We start from the raw sequence: 20,882 nt of genomic DNA on the forward strand, positions 1-20,882 counted from the left end.
AGTTTATTAAATTAAAATAGAGTAATTACTTAATTAGAATTCTCTCATTTAATAACTCTATTTTAATTTAAAAAATTAAATTAAAATAGTTTACTTAATTTTTAAATTAAAATAGAGTTATTAAATGAGAATAGTTTATTAAATTAAAATAGAGTTATTACTTAATTAGAATTCTAAGTATCTTAATTATCACTTAACTAATATTAGATTTAATTAAAAAATTAATAGAAATACTGTGCATGCCTTATTGAAAAACCGTAAGTAATAATAAAATTGATCACCCATAAATGAAACCCAAATAGAAAAATAAATTATAATTATAAACTATTCTCATCAAATTTAGTAATTTTTTAAATAAACTATTCTCATCAAATTATAAAATAATACATAAAATGCTAATTAGTTTATACTTTTTAAATAGCTTTACTTTAGGTAAAATATATTTATTTTAATAATAAAATAAAGGGCTTTTATGAGTAAAAATCATAGATTAAGAGCTTATTTAACTACAAAATAGGTTGAGGGCTTGCTTATTAAATAAAAAAGTGAGTTGAAGAGGAATAAAAAGAAAATAATAAATAATGAGGGCTTAGAAAGTAATTAGCCACATTTCAATTTTAGTGCACACAGCAGTAGCAATTCACTTTCAAATTCAAAATGGTAAATTTTTTAGGTCTTTAAAACTACAGAAAGTTACATTTTAGTCCTTTGGCACCATTGGTGCCGCCAATCTCTTTGGCACCTTTGGTGCCGCCAATGTGATTAGCCTGATCAGGTTGTTGTCAGTTTTTTTTTCTGTTTTTTATTTTTTTTGTATATTTTGGTAAATAAAAAAAGTTATAATATTTTGGTTATTTTTTATTTTTTTATAATAATTTTGTAAAAAACCCATATATTCAATTATGTGCATGTTTTCTTTTTCTGTGAAGATGTAAAAACAAGTATAGGAAAGTGGTAAAGGAACCCACACTGTATAAAAGGATGAGGAGATTGATGTTTACTTTAAAATAGCTGATAAATGTCTCTGTTGCTGAAGGTAAAGGCACCTTCTATTTTTAGCTTTGTACTTTTGTAGTAGCAGTTACTGCCACCAGCACTTGTCGGCTCGACCCACTCCATCATCCCCTTTTGTTCCCTTTCCTTTACAATGGATTACTATTACCATCCATAAAGCTTTTCAAGTGTGTGAAATGAAACCCATCATATTTCAGGATCAACGTGTCGCATGTTTCAGGAGATAATATTTATATTAGATATGCAAATTTCGCATCTCTTTGCTTATGTCAGATTTACAAATCGTAAGCTTTACCCAATCAACCAACATCGTCACAATCACTTTATTCATTCAAGAAGCTAAAAATCTTCTTGCCATGTCTTCGTCTCTAGGCAAAAAAAAACAAAAAAACAAAACATATTTTTCCACTTTCTGTCGAGTTTTATGTTTTCCGAAGTTGAACCCATTAGTATCAAAGTTCTTGGGCCTGGCTGTTAAAAGTACGAAAAGGTAAAACAATATGGAAATTCACTCTGCTGCTTCTCCGGTTGAAATCCCATTGCATTGCGTTATTTTTTTTGTTCTTTTTTGGCAAAAATATCCATTTGATTCAATAAATTAGGAAACGGAATTAAGGTAAGAGTTCGCTGAAAGTTTCTGTTTGTGACTGATCTTCCAAGATGGTGAAAGATGCTAGGCTTATTGGGTGCCATTAAGTGGGAAAAATCATCTGTCCTTTAGTCCCAAAAGACCCACACACAACAAGAGCTGATTTCTACGTGTCTGATTAAGACAAGGTAAGTTATAAGATGCCAATGAAATGGTGATTTTGCCTGGCTCTATTCTAAAATTGTGGAAATTACGGGTCATGCTCTTTAATGGGGGGGGGGGTTAGGGAGAATATGTGGACTTGGTGCCCTGGCTCGTCCTTTTCTACCGACCGTCCCAAACAAAGACAACATAGTTCTTTTCCAATGCTATTAACATCATGATTCTTGACTTCACCCACTGCTTTGATTTCAACTCCATTAGCTTGGTGGATGTTTGATTGCTGCTTTATTCACTTGATTTTTTGTTTATAAGCTCACGTTAACCATGGTCCCATGGAGCACCTAGGACACAATGGTCAACGGTGATGCCTAAATTCTGCGTGGACCACCATGTAAGTGTCAAATTTTGATTCCCCTCGATGATAACCAGACTCAAACACAGGAGAATTTTACAAGTCAATGGGGGCTTAAAAGTTAAAAACTGTGTATATGCATTTAATGCCTCCCCTTCTCCAAGATTTCCTCAGCTCCAAAGCCAGCACAACTAAGCAGTTGCAGTGAAAGGGAATGTTCCAGGTAGAACAAAGTCCTATCTATATTATAAATTACAACTACAACTACAACAGCCTTTTAACTACCAGAAGGAGAAAACCCAGAATTCTAATGTACATTTCAATATATCATTGGGGATTTCAGGTCCTTTTCATTTTCTCTCTCACAATTATTGCCATGGTGACAATTTGCAAGGCTTGATTTCTACAATCAATTACCGGATTCTCATCACATGTCAATAGGATTTCCGGGCAGCTTAATTTTAAATATTACTTATTTAAACAGAACATCTAAATTACAAAGTATTGAACTAAAAGCGATTACTATGGTCAACTATATCATCAGTCAAGTGTTAATCTAAGACAAACATATTCTACCAGCATAGCTTGTCATGTAAATGTAAATGAAATTAGATGAAACATCAAAGCTGAGGAGTAGTATAGACAAGAATGTAAAGCCCACAAATACGAGCAGTGATCCAAAATAGCTTCCAAGATCAACAAATCAGGTATTCTGGTTTAGAAGCTTAAATATTGGTATAACGCATCACAAAACACAGATCTTTCGGATCAACAGAGAGGGCCATAAACAGATGCGTGCATTAACATTGCAATAAACCCAAACCTCTCTCTCTCTCTTTTGGGTCAATTCACCAACTAAACTGAAACCAATGGCAGACCTAACCAGGAAGAAATGTTAAAAGTAGACATCATAATCTACAAACAGTGAGGGAGAGGAAAACATTTTGGTTAATCAAGCCCAACAAAGTTGAACAAGTTTTAAATTCAATTAATATCAAGTTATTTCAAATGTCTTGAGAAGAGAAAAACATTAAAGATATGAATGTCAATAATATTCTAATATTACAAAGAAAAAGAGACATTGTAATCGGACCTTGAATCTCCCCGCATCAAAAATCCCACAATAAGTATTTGAACCCAAGTCTCCTCTCTCTTTTCTTCTGATTTTTTTGCACAACTTGAGGAACATCATATCATTTCAAAAGAAAAGCAGAGAAAGAAAACTAGAAAAGATAATACCAAAGTAGGCAAAGAAAAGTCATTGTAAGAAAATCAGTAAGGTGTGTAGTAATACCCGGGCGGTGGCCCCATTCCATTAACAGGTGGCATTCCATAAGGCATCACTGGCATCGGTCCAGGTCCATAATATCCAGGGTTGTTAATCTTGGCCAAACTAGATTGACCTTGCATTCCATCCTTCGAATATTGCTGCCATACCTGCTGTTCCTGGACAAGTAAATGTTGCTTCTTTTCCATGTCAGCCATTTGCACATATGAAGGAGGTGGAATGCTCAATGACGCAGCAAATGGGTCTTGATTGACATTCTGAACTGTTCCATCTGGTGCAGGAAGAGCTAAAACCGGTGTCTTCCCTGGCCCTGGCAATGCCACACTACTGGCACTCCCCCCACTTAACTGACCAGTGCTGACATGCTGCCTTACCATTCCCTGATCATACATGCCATTCAACAATAATGGATCAAGCCCACCACCCAAAGCTGCTTTTTGCCTCGACAAATTACTAGCTGACTCAACCAAAGCCAATTCCCAATCTGCCTTCCCTGGTTCAGCAGCTGGGGTTTGCCAAGCAGATGTCAATTCGGGCTGCCCATTTGATGGGAAAGCTTCCCATGATCCATTACCATTATTTGCTGCAGGACCATTAAACAAAGCCAAAGCAAATTTGTTTCCCTGATCATCGGCTGTGACAACATCATCCCTCAAATCCACTAAATCCTCCTGGGGTTCTGGAGGTTTAACAGGCTCCGGCTCTGATGGTGGCGGTGGTGGAGCATAATTCTCAGGTGCAGGTAGCGCCTTTACTTCATTCATATTTGGTTCAGGCTCTTCCTCTTTAGGTGGAGGAGGAAGCTCCTTTCTCTCTGGACTCGTTGGCTTCTTAGCTCTATCCCTCACAAATTCCTCCAATGTCTCCAACAACTTATCTGTAATCCTCTGCACCTCAGGATACTCCGATGACCTAGCCACACCGATATCCTTACACCAATTATAAAATGCAATCAACTCATCAATCTGCTTCGCTGCACTCGCATATGCATCAAATGCCTTAACACAATCTGGGTACTCCATATCAAAAAATCTATCAAGCAACACAGCCAAAACCTCACAAATATCTGCATATAACTGAAAACTTTCTTTCACAACAGGATACAAAGCAATCAAGATCATCCTACCATTCTTAGCCAACCCTGTAGGCCTACAAGACAAGAACCGATCCAACAACCTCTGCAAGTGACCCATCTTCCCAAAAATCCTCTCAGGCTTCATTTCCCTCAATGGGGTCACTGCTTTCTTCTCTTCTCTCCCATCTCTCCCAACCGCCTCACTCATGTCACCAAAAGACCTCGTTCTCCTGTTCATCCCGTAATTCCCATACCCATTATTATCACCTCTGAAATCGCCATAATCATACTCATTCTGCCTTGGTGGCGGTGACCGGAAATTGTCTCTCACACTGTATCTATCATCACCATTTCCATGACTACTTCCCCCAGAACCACTGCCACTGCCTCTTTTCCTATCGAAAAGCATCAATTCAAGCCTTTGATCTAAATACATAGCATAGGTTCTTACAAAAGCAGAATGATCCCAAGAACTCGAGTGAGCCTCATCTCTAAAATCCGACATATTCAACAACCTCGTACCTTTCCTTGTAGCATACAAGATCTCTTCTTGAAACACCGGATCTCCATCATTCATCAGCCTGTGAACAAGCACCAGTGCTTTGAGTGCCACGATCCAGTCACGTGTCTTCCCTAGCCGTTTCGACACAGCCGACACGCACGCGTGAACGTATCCGCGTGAGTACGAGGTCAAACTCAGGATTTCTCGTATGTATTTCTCGTCAGCTGGATCGTCGTCGTGGCTCGTCGCCTTCACGACCGCCACCTCGAGGTCCGGCGCCATGTTGCTCGCTACCTTGGCTATTCCAATGGTCGTTTGGTCCTTAACGGCCCCGATCGCTTTCCGAATCGTGCTCGACGACATCTTTACCGTTTGATTTCAACCAAAATCACCTCCCTCAAACTGATCTAGCGGTAAGTTTAGTTATATTTTCAGCTTTTCAACTCCAAAAGTTAAAAAAAAAATCTAAACAAAATTAATTAACAAACTCTAATAAAGATTAATTAAACCGTTAATGAAGTCTAACTATAAACGAGGAAAAAAAGACGTTGTTTTATATAAAATACCTCCTAGATCTGCGGCGTAAGGAGAAGAAGAAAGCCGGTCAGTCAAAACGGCGACGAAGCAGTTGACTTTGTTCAGCGAAGAAGCACCAGAAAATCGGCGATGGATTCTTCTTATTGTAAGAAGAAGCGGTGGAGAGATGGAAGTAATGGAAGAGATCTGGCCGCTATCTAGGCATCATGTCTCGTCTCGTATCTTGTGTGTGGTTGAACTTGGAGAGAAAACTGCAACGAGAGATTGGGTTTCGATTTTTAGATGGTTGTGCGGGAAATTATTTAACATATGCAATTTGCAAATACTGTCTACGCGTACGGTTTACGGTGATACCGACATTTTTCCTTTTAAAGAAACTGTTGCTCTTTGGGTAGTGTGTCAAGTCGGGATCCGAATGGGTGTATATGGGAATTCCATTTCTTTATTTTGGTTCTGAACTCTGTAAGGGATTTGAATTTTGTAGAAACTTATCACTACGTTCATTCTATTTTGGTTTTCTAAAATGTGTTCCAAATTTAATTAATTTAAAGATGTTCCATCCACACTTTACTACTTTATTAAATAATTGGTGGAACCAACCATCTTTTCCTCCTCCTTTTTTTCTTTTATTCTCTTTTTTTTGTTGGAATACCAACAATTTTCTTTATAAAAACCATTGTTCCAATGAAAATGACAATATAGATTTAATTGCATCTAACATGCACTGTTCGGTGCATATACTTTTTAGTGAAAGAATTTATATTGATTTTTAAAAAATATAAAAAGAAATTATGGGTGATACCGAAAGAGTAGTAATCTAACTTTTGTTGTTGGGCGTCCAAGGGGAGTTATATTTATGACCAAACTCAATCCTTTCTTTTTCCCCAAGTCCAATTGTTCGTGAAAACAACTAGTTTGCCCGGCCCAGTACTTTGATGATTCAAACACTTCATTTAAATTCAATTATAATTTATATATTAATAAATTATTTTAAATTTTATTTTTTGAATGCAATAATGGGATATATTATATTTTTAAAAAATAATTTTAAATATTAAACATAGCATTTTAAAAAATTAATCACGAACCTTAATCATAAATTTATTAATAATTATAAAAAATCAGAATTTTTAATATTAGATCAATATTGAATTTAATAGAATTCAACAAAAAAGGTATATGATAAGGAAATAATGAAATCAAATCGCGATGCGAATAGACTCGTGTATATATATATACATCGGTCTAAAGTATTATTTGATAAGTTAAAAAATTGAAAAGATAAAATTTTATAAATTTTAAATTTATATTATAAAATTGTTTTGTGTATCAATACTAATTTATATTTCATGCTTTAAATTTTATTAATATAATATTTTATATTATTTTAAATAATTTTAAATAAAAGTTAAATGTAATAATTTTAATATTTATTTAAAATAAAAATTTATATTAAAAATAAAATAATATGATTATTAAACACATTTAAAAATTTAAATGTTTGAAAATTTTTCAACAAAATTATACTTTTATTTCTTAACATATTTATATTGTTAAATATTAAATTATCGAATATAATTTCCTATCACTTTATGATAATCGAATATGGATCATCATTTACATTATTTACGCAAGGAATCATTGGAAAAAATTATATTTCAAGCTTTAAGGCATACTCTCGATTAGTAAGTGTGGAGATTTGAATAATAAAATTATGGTTTTATATTCTATTTCATGAGATCTTTATAGTGGTATATCATAAGCTCAAAACGGTTAAGTGGTGAATAATAAATTGATGCTTAAAGTAAGCCACTTGTAAATTAAGTTAAGGAAAATGAAAAACTTAATCTCACATTGGTTAAATATCAAGTATGGAATATGTTTATATATGTGAACCAACTTAATAACTATTAAATGACTAGATTAATACTCTCTCCTGTGTGCTAGGGTGGTGTAATTCAAAACCCATTAGGGTTTGACATAAATTGTTTGTGTCTTTCATCCTTGTGAATATTTTAACCCGTTACGTATGGAGTACTCCTTAATTTACGGGCATATTTTGGCTCCAAAATTTCGAGAGATTTATTTTTTCCCTACATATTTTCCAAACTGTTTTCCAGTGATATACGAAGGTAAGACTATTGTTCGTTGATTATTGCAGCCGTGTTAATGCTGTACTCATCTTGTTCTTCTATCCTGGGAGACAGTCGGCCGAATATGTCTTAAGGAGACTGTCAAAAATAGGCCTCAACTACCAGTATAATATTTCAATCTAATTTTATTTTCTATTTTTCATTTTTTATATATATACATACCTATATATTATTCTGGTTCGATCTTGCGATTTAAATAAATATTTTATATTATTGTTATTTTACTAAGCAACAGAATCCTCTTTGTAGTTAGTAGCAAAAACTTGTGTACCAGCAGGCCTAGAGAAAAGGCAAAAAGAATGTATATAAATTAAAGAAGTGAAAATATAAAAAGCTTCCTTTAGATTTTTATGGAAGCTTCTGGTTTAAAACTTTAAATCCCCGAAAAGCAAAAGGAATTAAAAGGACCACCATTGTTAAAGTGAAAGACAAGACAAAAGGAGAGGCCCAAATATAAAACACGAAGCTCAACCCAGAAGTCTTATTTTGATTTTATTTTTTTTACTTAAATAATATAAAAGTAATTAGGATATTTATTTTAGGGCAATTTACCAATAAAAGCCCTTTTTTTCAAAAATTACCGAAATGGGCCCGGTATTTTATTATTTACCGGAATGGGCCATTTTCCCCGAAATCTTGTCCACGTCATATGCGATATCGAGTGCAGCGTCAGAATCACGCCCACGTCGGTGAGATGCTTGGCGTGGACGCGATTTCGTCCACGTGAAAAAGACTCCAACGGTCAAAAAAATAAAATACTGGGCCCATTTCGATAAATTTTAAAAATATTGGGCTTTTTTGGTATTTTGGAAAAATAAAATTTGAATCTTTTGTACTTGTATTTATTTTTTAATCAATTAACTCTTCAATATTACATCAATAGCAACAAGTACAAAAAGATTCAAAATTGTTACCAACAAGATTTGAACCAATGTACTAAGGAAAAATAGCAAGCATCTTAACCAACTAAGCTAAACTAATTAATTGACATATTATAGAAATACCGTTATTATCTTAATTATATTACTTACGTTCTAACGATTTATCGGACCTATTCCATACACGTGTCAAATCGAAAAAATAATACAACAATTACGTAAAAAAATCCGTGTTTACTTCAAATAAATAAGGAAAATAATTATTTGAATGTTTCAAAATTCAATTCTAAACCGAAAAATCGAAATTTAGGGCAAAAAGGATCTTTTTCGATTTAAAATCAAACAAACCGAGCCAAAAGTTATGGTCTTTCAAAGTTTTCCAAGCTAAAAAACATAAACTGTTCATGCCACGTCAGCAAATCGCGTCCTCGTAGGCGCGATTTGTGTCCACATAAGCAAAGCGCGCTGACGTGGATGCGATGTTCGACATCGCCCCCGACATCGCTACCGACGTGGACGCGATTTCGGAGAAAATGGCCCATTCCGGTAAATAATAAAATACCGGGCCCATTTCGGTAAATTTTAAAAAAATAGGGCTTTTTTTGTAATTTGCCCTTTATTTTATACCAAACTACATCTAAAGTCATTAAATTATTAGTAAGTTTATGTTTTGATCATTCAATTTTAATAAGTTACAAAATGATCATAAAACTATTCGAAACTTTTCATTTAAGCTAGTGACAATTCAAAATTTTTTATTTTAGGTTTTTTTTAAGCCCATTTAACGAGGTCCAAGTGACGATTTGACAATCAATACGATGGATTATTACCCATCAACAAGTAGAACATAATGTAGATCCAAGTCGATCTGGTGATCAGTATTGAAGATTGTAGAAGAAATCTATTTGAATTTTAACTCGTAGATTCGTAACATACAAAATTGTTTTATGAAGAAAAAAAACTAAACTATAAAAGAGAATGGAAAGAGAGTTTTCGATTGGTGCAAGCGATATGAACAAAGAAGGTCATACAACAATAATTTTAACAGTCTAGTGACTTAAATGAAAGCTTTTGAATAATTCATTGGCCAATTTATAATTTTTTGAAGTTGAGTGACTAAAATATAAATTTACTAATAGTTTAATAATCTTAAATGTAGTTTGCCCAATCAGAAATTTCTTTATTAATATTTTTAAAAAGACAATTAGGGATGGCAATGGGGTAGGGTAGGGCGAGTTTTTGCCCGTCTCGATCCCGACTCTTAAGAAAAAAAATCTACCCCAAACCCAAACTCAAAATTTAATAGATGACCCGACTCCGCCCCTGGCACAAATTTAATTTAATTTAATTATTTTATTTTTAAGCAAATAGGATTAACTTTATTGAGTTTGGACTTAAAACCTAATATATTTATTTATTGAAAGCAAAAACTTAATATATATTAGGAGTATTTTTGTAAAAATATCAGGATGGATTTACCTCAAACCCAACCCACTTATTTTTCTAATTTCACTTTACCCAATTTACTTTCAAAAAAAAAAAATTATCATTTACTAAGGGTTTAAAATTATTCAATTTTAGCATAAAAAGTGTGCCCGAACTCAAGCATTTGATTCTATAAGCATTCCACTCTTGAAATGTGTAGGACTAAAGTAAATTCCTCCTCTTTTAAAAAGAACCCAAAAGACAAAGGAGAAAAGAAAAAAAAAAGCACTCAAATAAAGATTCTAGTGGTACCCTTTTGAACAAACAAAGTGAGGATACAATCTTTGTTAATACATCAAATAAAAGAAAGCTAATTGGAATTAATTATTATGCTTCAATCATCTTTGTTCTGCCTTGGCTAGCTTAGACTATTATAGTGATATATATATGCTTTCACACTTCACTCATTTTACATGTTTTTTTCTTTTTTTTTTACAAACTACGTACTTATTGGAAGGAACAATTGATATTCAAAGTACTAAAGTTGGTATAAACTAGTAAATTTTGCTTATAAAAGTAGACTGCAAATCCCATCAAACTCCAATGTTCAACCCCAGTTCCTCACTATCTCCATTCGCTGCACACTCCTAACAAAATTTCTGCAAAACCAACATTAATCCATCCAAATTTAGACACTCTATTCATAAATTCAGTTTTAACCTTAACTTGCGTATGTATTTAAAATTCGGTCCAATATGTTAAGTTGATTAAAGTTCTTTTTTATGAGAAGATAATGTAAAAGGATTGCAAATGTTTATAAATGCCGGATAAATTTATGTTTTTTTTTCTTGTACTCCTTCCATGATTTCTATTATTCGCAAAGGTTGCTTGTAATAAGAAAACTAGAGTAAGGGACCAAGAAAAGGAAGGAAAAATATTCTTACTGCCATGGAATATCGCCTGCAATCAGCCAATCTCCTTCTTTGTCCTGGTAGGTGAGAATATAATCATCTTCATCACATTTTTTGTCTGTTCATGACGGGAAAAAGAAAAAAGCAAGCTGAATATTGAGATTTTTGGTATTCTTTTATCTTTTGAGGAATTTATGTATATAATCAATGACTTTACCTTTGGCAAACATGGTGATCAAGGAGTTGGTAAGTGATTGATAAGACTGATAAAGCTTTATATCAATCTTTCTTGTTATTGCTACTCCTTCCATCTTCACCTTAACATAAATGGATCTACCATTTTCATTCTCTGCAACCCTCCTGTTGTTCTCAGCCCTTCCAACTCGGGGCTGCTGCTGCTGCTGGAATATTTTATTCCTCCATGTTTTAATGGGTGGCCACCCCACAACTTGATCATCTTCCTCTGCGTCGTTCCTAGTACAATCCAACACCCAAACTTAATTAATTAACTATTGATATAGTTCATGTCTTTTTGGGCGGTGGGACTCAATTAAAAGAGATACTTACTCATCCGTTGTTGAAAAAGTTGCTTTCTTTTGATCCTTGTGATCTTCTTCCTCGTTTGGCTGACCACTCCAAAGAAGCAAAGGCTTTGTTCTACACTCTTCTGTAAAGTTTCCAAAAGCCTGCTCGAAACTGCGTTTACTTTTAACACAATCTTTGTCAGCGAAACAACCAGCAGCCTTGTTCCAAGCTTCCAAACCCCCCATTTCTTTGAGCTGATCAAGTCCATGGTTGTTCAAGTCGAACCCCTTTACCATGTTTGGAGTTGGGAGAGCAAGACCAAGTTGAAGCTCCATTTTGATATTGGATTCGGAAAATTTTAAAAAAAAAAGAGAGAGTACAAATTAACGATGTTAAACCTAATAAAATATCAACAAAAGCTAGAGAGATGGGACTTAAAAGCGAATGGAGTTTCTGCTTCAAACTAGGAATGTATTTATATATATATGGGAATGAGTGAAAAAGAAATTGACTAGTGTCTTGTGGAAGAGAGGAAGTTAGTGACAGCATGGAAGTTGGGTCGGCAAAAAGCCTAACATTGATCCGGACAGGTAAGGAAAGGATGCACCAACGTGCCAGAACCACCTAGCCCGGTAGGTTACTTCCAAGTATTCACCCTTTGTTTATGTCCCCACCAATTACCAAACTGTCCTACCCTTCTCTCTGCATCAAACTGCTTAATTAACTGTAATCTAAACAGTCTTAAACCTAAAATTAAGTAGCATTTGCAGCATTGAAAGCCTTTAACCAGAGGAAACTATATATGCCTGTTGATTATTACCAACAAATTAATGATCCTTGATGATGATGTCTTTCAGATTAGAGCTCTTAATTCTTGGATTATGTCTCTTAACAGAATCACATTAAACCAGGCAATTTTGCAATCATTGTCATGTCTTTTATTAATATTATATTAGTAATTTTCTCAGTTCTGGTGAGATCATGTGCTTTTTTTTTTTTTTTTTTAATATTGAAGTGAACTTGAGAGTGGTCTAAAATATAGTCCGTGCACATGAGTTCAGTTTCCAAACATGTACCAACATGTCGGCAGACGATCCTGAAACATATCATGATGCATGAACTCTCTCATTTTCAAGAACATCCATGATAATGGGGGTGTTTTAAAACATTCTATTCATCGTCTTCTTGGTAATGATTTTGATATTAAACTCTTCTTCCCATTAAAATAATCTCGATTCTTTTTGTCGGAGTTTCATTCTACAATCGTAGATCAATAATAGGAGAGAGAGAGGAATGAACTTAGACAAGTTTGCCAACAGCATATTATACGTTTGGTATGTGTTTTTTTCAGTTTCTTCGATCACATTCAGCCCATGGTGGGGTTGGGAAATGGGGGCGTGAAGGGCTTGTTTGCGGAACATATGGGAAGGGTTCCCTTGTGAAGTTCACGTGACGGCTACTATAGGGGCTCGACAAGTTAGCCCCCGCCACTGCTGTGCACAATACTTTGGCCTAATTTTAACACCAAACCAGCTGCAATCCTATTTCTTCACGATCAGTCCCATCATGATTCAATCCGGTTTGGATCATCATGCTCGTGTGGTGGAACCCAACCCACCATATTGAACACCTATTTTACTGTCCCTTTAGCTGGCACATATATTCTCCTATAAATTTAAACGCGTTGTATTTCTAAACTTGGTGAAATTGTGAAGGATTTTGACCACCTTATGTTGGTTTTAGTTCATCAAAACCAAAAATATGTGCTGAACTGATTGGATGTTGTTTGAGCAAGTGGATTCCAAAATGGTCAATGGCAAGCATCAACAAAAGTTTATTTAAACTCGCTTAACTAATATCACTTTGTCAAGTCGATTGATTTGATTAAATTAGGTTAAATCAGTTTGTTATTTTCAATTTTTATAAATATGCAGATTAAGGGTCTGTTTGATTGCCAGTAAAATATTTTCCGTAAAATGATTTCTGGAAAATGTTTTACTTTTCTCGTAAAATGATTTCTTGGAAAATATTTTCGGTGTTTGATTGAATATGTGTAAAATATTTTCTCACTTGCAGATTTTTGAAAATATTTTTGGAAAAGTTGTTTTACATATATTAATATATATTAATAAATTTTATATTTTAAATTATTTTTACATATATTGCAATGATTTATTTATAATAATACTCAATTATTAAGCTACAATATTAATCGTTATAAATTGAAAAAAATTAATATCAAATAAATTATTTGTAATTGTGTTAAAAAAAACAAGTATTGAATAATTAAAAAAACAAGTTACTGGAAAATCGATAAACAGAAGCAGTTTTCTACCGAAAATGAAGGAAGGAAGGAATGAGGCGATAGAGAGGAGAGCACGGAAAATGTCTTACGGAAATTGAAAGGGTAAGACATTTTCCCTAAAATGTAACCCATTTTCCCTTGTTTTGGAGTTCATTTTCCAAATGGAAAATGTTTTCCGCCAATCAAACGCTGGAAAAGTTGGAAATGATTTTCCAGAAAATTAATTCCGTCAATCAAACAGACCCTAATTCAACTGATTTATTTTTCATACTTGCAACAATTTAAGAGAGATAAATAGGGGTCTTCACTTCCCTCCACAAATAAAAAAAAATTATCATTTAAGTACCTATTAAATGAATAAATTAAAAATTAATTTATGATAAAATTACACTTAACCCTCCAAAATAAAGAAAATTATGTTTAGTCCCTTAAAAATAATGATATCATAAATTAATATATTATAAAATTATGTTTTTATCTCTCAAAATCTTATTACTCAATTCCATCTCCTAAAAAAAAATTTGGATTCACCCTTGCATACTCGAATGGAAACTAAAGGGAAAAAATCGGTTTAACCGGCCAAACTTACTAATGTTAAATCAATTTGATTAGATCAATTAAAGTAGGCTAATCAATCACAATACAAAAGTCAATTTGTTAAATTTATTTTTAATTGAACCAGCAAATTGCTCTAGTGAAAGAGTAAGTTTGGATTCCACCATTTGTGCCGCTTGCAGTCGCTTAAACTTCTACGGTAAAAGTTAAAGATTTACGTGAAAGAGTATAATCAATATTATATAGAGATATCAAAATAACTGTTTATCTGACTGTCCAATAAAATTATGAACTCAACGAAATCAAGAAGAGTCAAAGGTCCACACGCTAGGAAAGCAACCATTTATGTTTGCTCATCACTCAAACAAGGTCCCCTACGAGAGATCAAAGCATCCCGTAACCAATAACAGCTATTTAGAGGAGAGAGACAAACCCTCTCATTTCATTTCGCTGTTCATAGTCACTCCAAGAAACCATGTCCCCTAATTTCCCTTCTAAACTCAACTATTTCAAAGGCACACGTGGGGGACGGCGGGGTCGCATTATCACCTTATCTTAAAGGGTACATTTCCATTGTTAAGGGTTAGTACTAGTGCCCTTATCCATGCAGGCTGTAAGCATCCAATGTGCTATAAATGTGAAAGCGACCCTGCCTCTAAGTTTCGACTCACCCTTCTCTTAGCTCTATTTAATTCAAAGTCAAGATTCAAAAAGATTAGGCAGTAAAAGAAAATTTTGAACTTCAACTTGCATCATTACGGTGTTTGATCTTCGACAAGCAGCCGCAAAGAATGTCAATTTCTTGTAGGGGTGTTGGGATACAAAGCAAGAACAACATCGTTCCATTTTTGTTTTTGAGTATGATTTGGATCATCCTAATTGCTTGGTCCGTTTAGATTAATTTCGTGTTAATCTTGTTTGCATTTACCCCTAACTACACTCCATCCTGCTTGGCTGCGCGAAAATATGAAAGAATGGAAATAGTAAAAAGTATTGAAGAAAATAAATAAAATTTGAGTATCATCCGAAATTGAAAATTAAATAGAATTTTTTTTTTATTCCAGTACACTAAAAATTTAAATGAGGAGAACAAATGAAATGAAAAATATAAAAGTATGTAATTTATAATATTATATAATTTATTTCTCTATTTTTCAGTTCTACCAAATAAAAATATATATACACTTTATATCTTTCCTACCAACAACCAAACAAATAATAATAAATTTTAAAATCTTTTAATTTTTTCCACTTCTTTTAATTTTTCATCTTTCAAATTTTTGACCAAACGTAAAAGTCAAATTTCTATTATAATTCGTGATCATCGATCATTCATTTTTTTAATATTCGATTAAATGCTCATATTCTGTGAATTTGCTGTTTTATTTTTCAGAAATTTAAACTTTTAATAGAATTGAAAAATAATTAGAGGTCAAAATTAAATTTTATATTTTTCTAATAGTCATCATTTTAATACTCTATAATTTTATATTTTTTAAAAATAAATTAAATTTTTGTTATTTTTAAGTGTCAAAATGTAATTTTATCATTACTAATTTAAAATTTTATAATTTATAAAAATAAAATAAAATGAAAAATTTTCGATTTTACGAGTATCCATCCAACCAGCCCTAACTTCGCCACTAAATAAAAACCTTGTATACCAAATTTATCTCCAACACTCCTATACAAAAAGCAAAAAGTAAATTATTGCAAAATAAAAATTTGAAGTCACTCTAGAGTCTAGAGCTTACGGCGAAAATAAAATTTGCATGGGGATCAAGCCCAATTTCATTCCTCTCAAACTATCCAATACATAGCCCAATGTAACCTAGGATGAGAAAATGAAATAACCAGTTGCTTGAGTTGCTTAACTGTTTTTTGGGGTAACATGATAGAAAGAACCTCTATATGTGAATAGGCGGCTTACTATATACAGTTAAAATATTTATAATCCTCTCTGACTGGTAGTTTAAATTCATCTATAAACCAATGTCAGTCCATCTCAATTGAGCAATCAAACACACGCAAATTTGAGGTCTTCCGAATTTAATTATTTAATAATGAACCAAAAATAATACTTTTCGCAATCAAGAGCAAAACGAACTTGATTGTGTATCATTTGGTATATACTTCTCACCATAACCAGAACAAACAATGCCCCAGAAAACGAAACTGCAGGCTAGTTTGCCCAAATGTTAATCCCCAATGGCCTGCAGTTATTTTAATTTGTAGCTTACAAAACACCTTAAAGGTGATTTGTTGAAGTAATCGCTGCCATGTCTTTGTAATCTAACTTGCAGTTCAAGGAAGGTTATTCATCCCTTTCGCCTTTTAGCGTTGACTTAATAAGCAAAAATATCATTTTGCCACAAAATCAATTATCTGTTTTCTCGATCCTTGATTGGTGATTCCCTCTTAACAAATCATCAAATCTGTCTCTTTAATTTTGTTACGATTACGATTTCCCTCTAAATAAAAGTTCCTTTTTTCTTTTCTTTTCTTTTTTTCTTTCTAATATTTATTTAATTTTGATAATTTAAGTTTTAAAGATACATGACGATACATTGGTAATCAAATCACTAAGAACATGGAAAAAGAAAAGGGAAAAATGTTTTTTATATAGAGTTATTTCAAAACAAATTTACAAATTAAATAAATAATTATTTGATTCAAAACCTGTAAATTTTAACATAAAAGTCCCTTTTATTAAAGGAAACTTAATTATGATAGTGATTAAAATATTATTGTTAGTTTATATCTGCTCATCAAAATTAAAAAAAAAAAAGGATTGGAAGTTAGTATTGTTTTTAGGGATATAAGCTTTGATTGAAGCTCTCTATTGACCAAAATATTGGCTAATTAATAAATAAGTTTTGTTAATCATTGGTCTATAAATTTATTATTTATTTTAATATAACTTAAACAAAATTTAGAAAATATCATTAAAACCCATAACAATTATCCACTTTGGGCGATATTCGTGAGTTTCTTTTTCTACCATTTTAGATTCCGAAGCAAAAACTTCTTTCTTTCCCACACTCTTCACTTTCCCTTCAATTTTCCCACTCATTATTTGTCAAATTTCCGCTTCAAATATCTCAAAGATTCTCGTTTTTTTCCCTCTCTCATCTTAATTCGTCGATAACTCAAAACCGTACTCTTTCAACGGTTATCCTTTTAGAAGCCGATCGAATCTGGTCTTAGTTAAGGTAAGTTCTACTATGAAGCTTGTCTCTCCAAGTATGGTTATTCATCTGCTCCATCTCCTTTTATTATTGTTGTTATTTTTCATTTTTTTTGTTCTCTTAGGAATTGAAAACGACTTTTCTTCAGTTGATTCCTTGTGCAAAGGAAAAAAGAAGAAACGAATGAATGGATATAAAAGAAGAACAAAATTAAAAAAAAAAAGTTCGATCGGAATATTCGTTTAATTTTATTTTTTTTGGTAACTTATTATGATTCTTTTTTCTACTTGTGTTGACAAAGTTCTATTAATAATTGGAGAGGAAAAAAAGCTAAATTATTCTTTATTGTAGATTACCGTAAACAAGTGCCACCTTAACATATCACTATTCTTTAAGATCGTATTTGATGCTTTGTGAATTCATGGTTTTAATATCAGTTAGCATGTTTTATGTTTTTCCTTTGATGGGTATTTTCTAAAGGTTTTTCTTTGGGGGGGGGGATTGAAGGAATGGCTGGGAAAGTCGTTGACGCTCTGTCCGCCAGTTTCTCCGAGTATGACTTCATTGAAGGTGATGATGAGCAACTTAGAACCGTGGTTTCAGCTTCGAATCTGAGAATTCCAAGGATTGACCCTTCAGTATTGAAACTTAGGCATAGAATTGGGAGGGGGCCTTTTGGCGATGTTTGGTTAGCAACTTATCATCGTTCGACTAACGAATATGATCATCAGTACCATGAAGTTGCCATCAAGATGCTCTATCCAGTTAAGCAGGATGATATGAGGACTTTGCTGGATAAGTTTGATGATTTATATTCCAAGTGCCAAGGTGTGAATAATATTTGTTCTTTTCAGGGAATTTCTATTATAGGTGGAAAGGTGGGTGTTGCAGCTAATATAGATGATTTTGATTTCAAGATGAAAGTTGATTATCTTGTTAAGAAATGAGTTTTGTTTTCTTTGCCTGCAGATATGTATTGTTATGAAATTTTATGAGGGATCCATTGGTGATAAAATGACTCGCCGTAAGGGAGGAAAGCTTCCGTTGCCTAACATTTTGAGGTGATGTACTCAATAGATGGAAGATTATGTCTCTTTCTTTTTATTGTTAATGCTTAAGATAGCAGCTGAGTAGTGAATTTACATTTACTGCGTCTAATGTTTGCAGGTATGGGATCAATTTAGCGCAAGGGATTTTGGAACTGCACTCACAAGGGATTTTGGTTCTGAACCTTAAACCTTTTAACTTTCTTCTTAATGAAACTGACCAAGCTGTTCTAGGGGATATTGGTATTCCATATCTACTACTAGGAATTCGATTGCCCAGCTCAGATATGACACACAGGCTTGGAACCCCCAATTACATGGCTCCAGAACAGTGGCAACCAGAAATAAGAGGTCCAATATCATTTGAGACTGATTCATGGGGATTCGCATGCAGCATTGTGGAGATGCTCACTGGTATTGTTCCTTGGCATGGGAAATCAGCTGATGAAATTTATGACCTGGTTGTCAGAAAACAGGAGAAACCACTTATTCCTAGTGGTCTTCCCCCTGCAGTTGAGAAAGTTCTTCTTGGCTGCTTCGAGTATGACTTCAGAAGCCGCCCTTTAATGAAAGACATATTGCATGTGTTTAAAAGGTAGGCATCTTTTATGCCTATATGGCAGTTTAAGATAGAAATGAGGTCTGTTCTCTATAATATGCAGTGCAGTGGAAATTTATCAAAGCTTCCCATTTAACAGCAATTTTAAATGACATTGTTGATTGTTCATATGTTGAGCTAATTGACCTCTTGTTCAGCTCAGAGAATGGAGGTGAAGATGATGGGCGTTGGACAGATCTTGGGAGCACAATCGTATCAGACAGAAAACATAGCACCACTGGCTACACAGAGTGGTTTCTTTCAAAGGATCATTTGCTAGTGGGTGACACAGTGCGTTCCAGAAAGCCATCTAACTCCTGCAAACCTGAAAATATGGATGTCCCAGAAGGAAATGTGGTGGGTGTAGAATATAGCACCGATCGAGATGGTTTTGTTTTGGTGAAGGTTCATGGCATTCACGACCCGTTAAGAGTTAATGTTTCGACACTGGAGAGGGTTACTTTTGGCTTAGCAGCTGGGGACTGGGTACGTTTGAAGGAGGAAGACAAAAGGCACTCGCCAGTGGGTATTCTTCATTCCATTGACCGTGATGGAAATGTTGCTGTTGGGTTCATAGGATTAGAAACTCTTTGGAAGGGAAGTTCTTCACAATTTCAGATGGCGGAAACTTGCTGCATTGGTCAGTTTGTTAAGCTGAAATCTAATGTGCTTAGTCCGCGCTTTGCTTGGCCTCGCAAAGGAGGAGGTATGTGGGCTACTGGGAAAATTTGCTGGATCCTACCAAACGGATGCCTTGTTGTCAAGTTCCCAGGTAGATTAACTTTCGGAGAGGAACTCGGTGATTTTTTGGCTGATCCAGCTGAAGTGGAAGTGGTTTCCTTTAAGAATTGTCCAGGAGTGGTGAAAAAGTATCAACATCTCGAGGATTTTCACTGGGCTGTGAGGCCACTCCTGATTGCATTGGGTCTATTTACAGCAATGAAGATGGGATCATTTGTTGGAAAGAGAATTGGGAGGTCAAAAGCGAAGCGACTGAGCAGTGTGATTCATAATGATGTCCAACATATGGATCATGCAGGCAGTGGCAACCCAGCATGGCTTCCACCTCCCGTGGCAAATATTCTTTTTGGGGAAGGTGCTGCTCGATAGTTTCCTGGTCCACTCCATATACCCAAGAAGCATCTTCTAACTCTGTTGATTTACAGTAGGAAACTGTTACAACTATAATTGGTTATTTACTTCAAACTTCTTATTGTAAACATCTCAATCATCTATAATCATATTTTAGTGCATAGTCTCTTTGTTCTGCACATATTCAGCTGATCTAAATCTTGTGATTATTATAGTCAGTATATGCTTTCTAGAAATGTCGCTGAGGTGCATGATCTTAACGGTTTGACTTTCCTTCGGCCTTCAAATAAAGAAACAAGTGGCGCAGTTTAAGTAATAGCCCTTTCATTCAGCTTCGATGATAAAGGGAGCTCAAATACCCCTTGTATTTGCAACAGAATTGCTCAGCTTGAGATACCATCGTTCAAAAAAGACTACATAATATTGTGTAAATCTGCGTTCAGAAAAGGCTACAGAAATTACCACCCCACTGTTAGTCGCACCGGCTTTCAGCTTCTCTTCAAGTTTCCAAATGCTCTTCTTTCTCTTGAATGGCTTCTTGGAGTCCTTGAAACTCAATGGCTTCATTCAGGAGCTAAAATTGTTAACCTTCATTTTATTCTTTTCATCTTCCTTCCCAGACAATGCATAGGCGAAGAGCAGCCGAGAATCCCATGTTTTAGCTCTTGAGAGCACGTTATATATAAT

General features: G+C 34.1%; 3 protein-coding genes across 6 annotated transcripts; 1 reads left to right on the forward strand and 2 right to left on the reverse strand.

Moving 5' to 3' along the window:
- Positions 1 to 3,059: 3,059 nt before the first annotated feature.
- LOC105767389 (putative clathrin assembly protein At2g25430) lies at positions 3,060 to 6,013 on the reverse strand. 3 transcript variants are annotated; one of them, XM_012586905.2, is made up of 2 exons: positions 5,549 to 6,013; positions 3,060 to 5,425 (listed from the first exon to the last, which is right to left on the reverse strand). In XM_012586905.2, exon 2 carries the CDS (start codon positions 5,343 to 5,345, stop codon positions 3,390 to 3,392), a length of 1,956 nt encoding a protein of 651 aa, XP_012442359.2. In that variant the 5' UTR covers positions 5,346 to 5,425; positions 5,549 to 6,013; the 3' UTR covers positions 3,060 to 3,389. The 3 variants fall into 3 exon arrangements, with proteins under 3 accessions (XP_012442359.2, XP_012442357.2, XP_012442358.2); XM_012586903.2 differs by having other exon boundaries at positions 3,060 to 5,384; positions 5,549 to 6,012; XM_012586904.2 differs by having other exon boundaries at positions 3,060 to 5,389; positions 5,549 to 6,012.
- A 4,256-nt stretch (positions 6,014 to 10,269) lies between these two features.
- LOC105767391 (auxin-responsive protein IAA29) lies at positions 10,270 to 11,855 on the reverse strand. Its single transcript, XM_012586908.2, has 4 exons — positions 11,454 to 11,855; positions 11,104 to 11,360; positions 10,920 to 11,004; positions 10,270 to 10,634 (listed from the first exon to the last, which is right to left on the reverse strand). Exons 1-4 carry the CDS (start codon positions 11,744 to 11,746, stop codon positions 10,583 to 10,585), a joined length of 687 nt encoding a protein of 228 aa, XP_012442362.1. The 5' UTR covers positions 11,747 to 11,855; the 3' UTR covers positions 10,270 to 10,582.
- Positions 11,856 to 17,244: 5,389 nt separating this feature from the next.
- Positions 17,245 to 20,376, forward strand: LOC105769622 (E3 ubiquitin-protein ligase KEG). Of its 2 annotated transcripts, none has more exons than XM_012590380.2 (5): positions 17,245 to 17,483; positions 17,940 to 18,337; positions 18,429 to 18,520; positions 18,627 to 19,100; positions 19,262 to 20,376. In XM_012590380.2, the coding sequence occupies exons 2-5, from the start codon at positions 17,969 to 17,971 to the stop codon at positions 20,211 to 20,213; spliced, it is 1,887 nt and encodes a 628-aa protein (XP_012445834.2). In that variant the 5' UTR covers positions 17,245 to 17,483; positions 17,940 to 17,968; the 3' UTR covers positions 20,214 to 20,376. The 2 variants fall into 2 exon arrangements, with proteins under 2 accessions (XP_012445834.2, XP_012445833.2); XM_012590379.2 differs by having other exon boundaries at positions 17,967 to 18,337.
- Positions 20,377 to 20,882: the final 506 nt, after the last annotated feature.

This window comes from Gossypium raimondii, chromosome 5 (genome assembly GCF_025698545.1).
Source record: "Gossypium raimondii isolate GPD5lz chromosome 5, ASM2569854v1, whole genome shotgun sequence".
Taxonomy (NCBI): Eukaryota; Viridiplantae; Streptophyta; class Magnoliopsida; order Malvales; family Malvaceae; genus Gossypium; species Gossypium raimondii.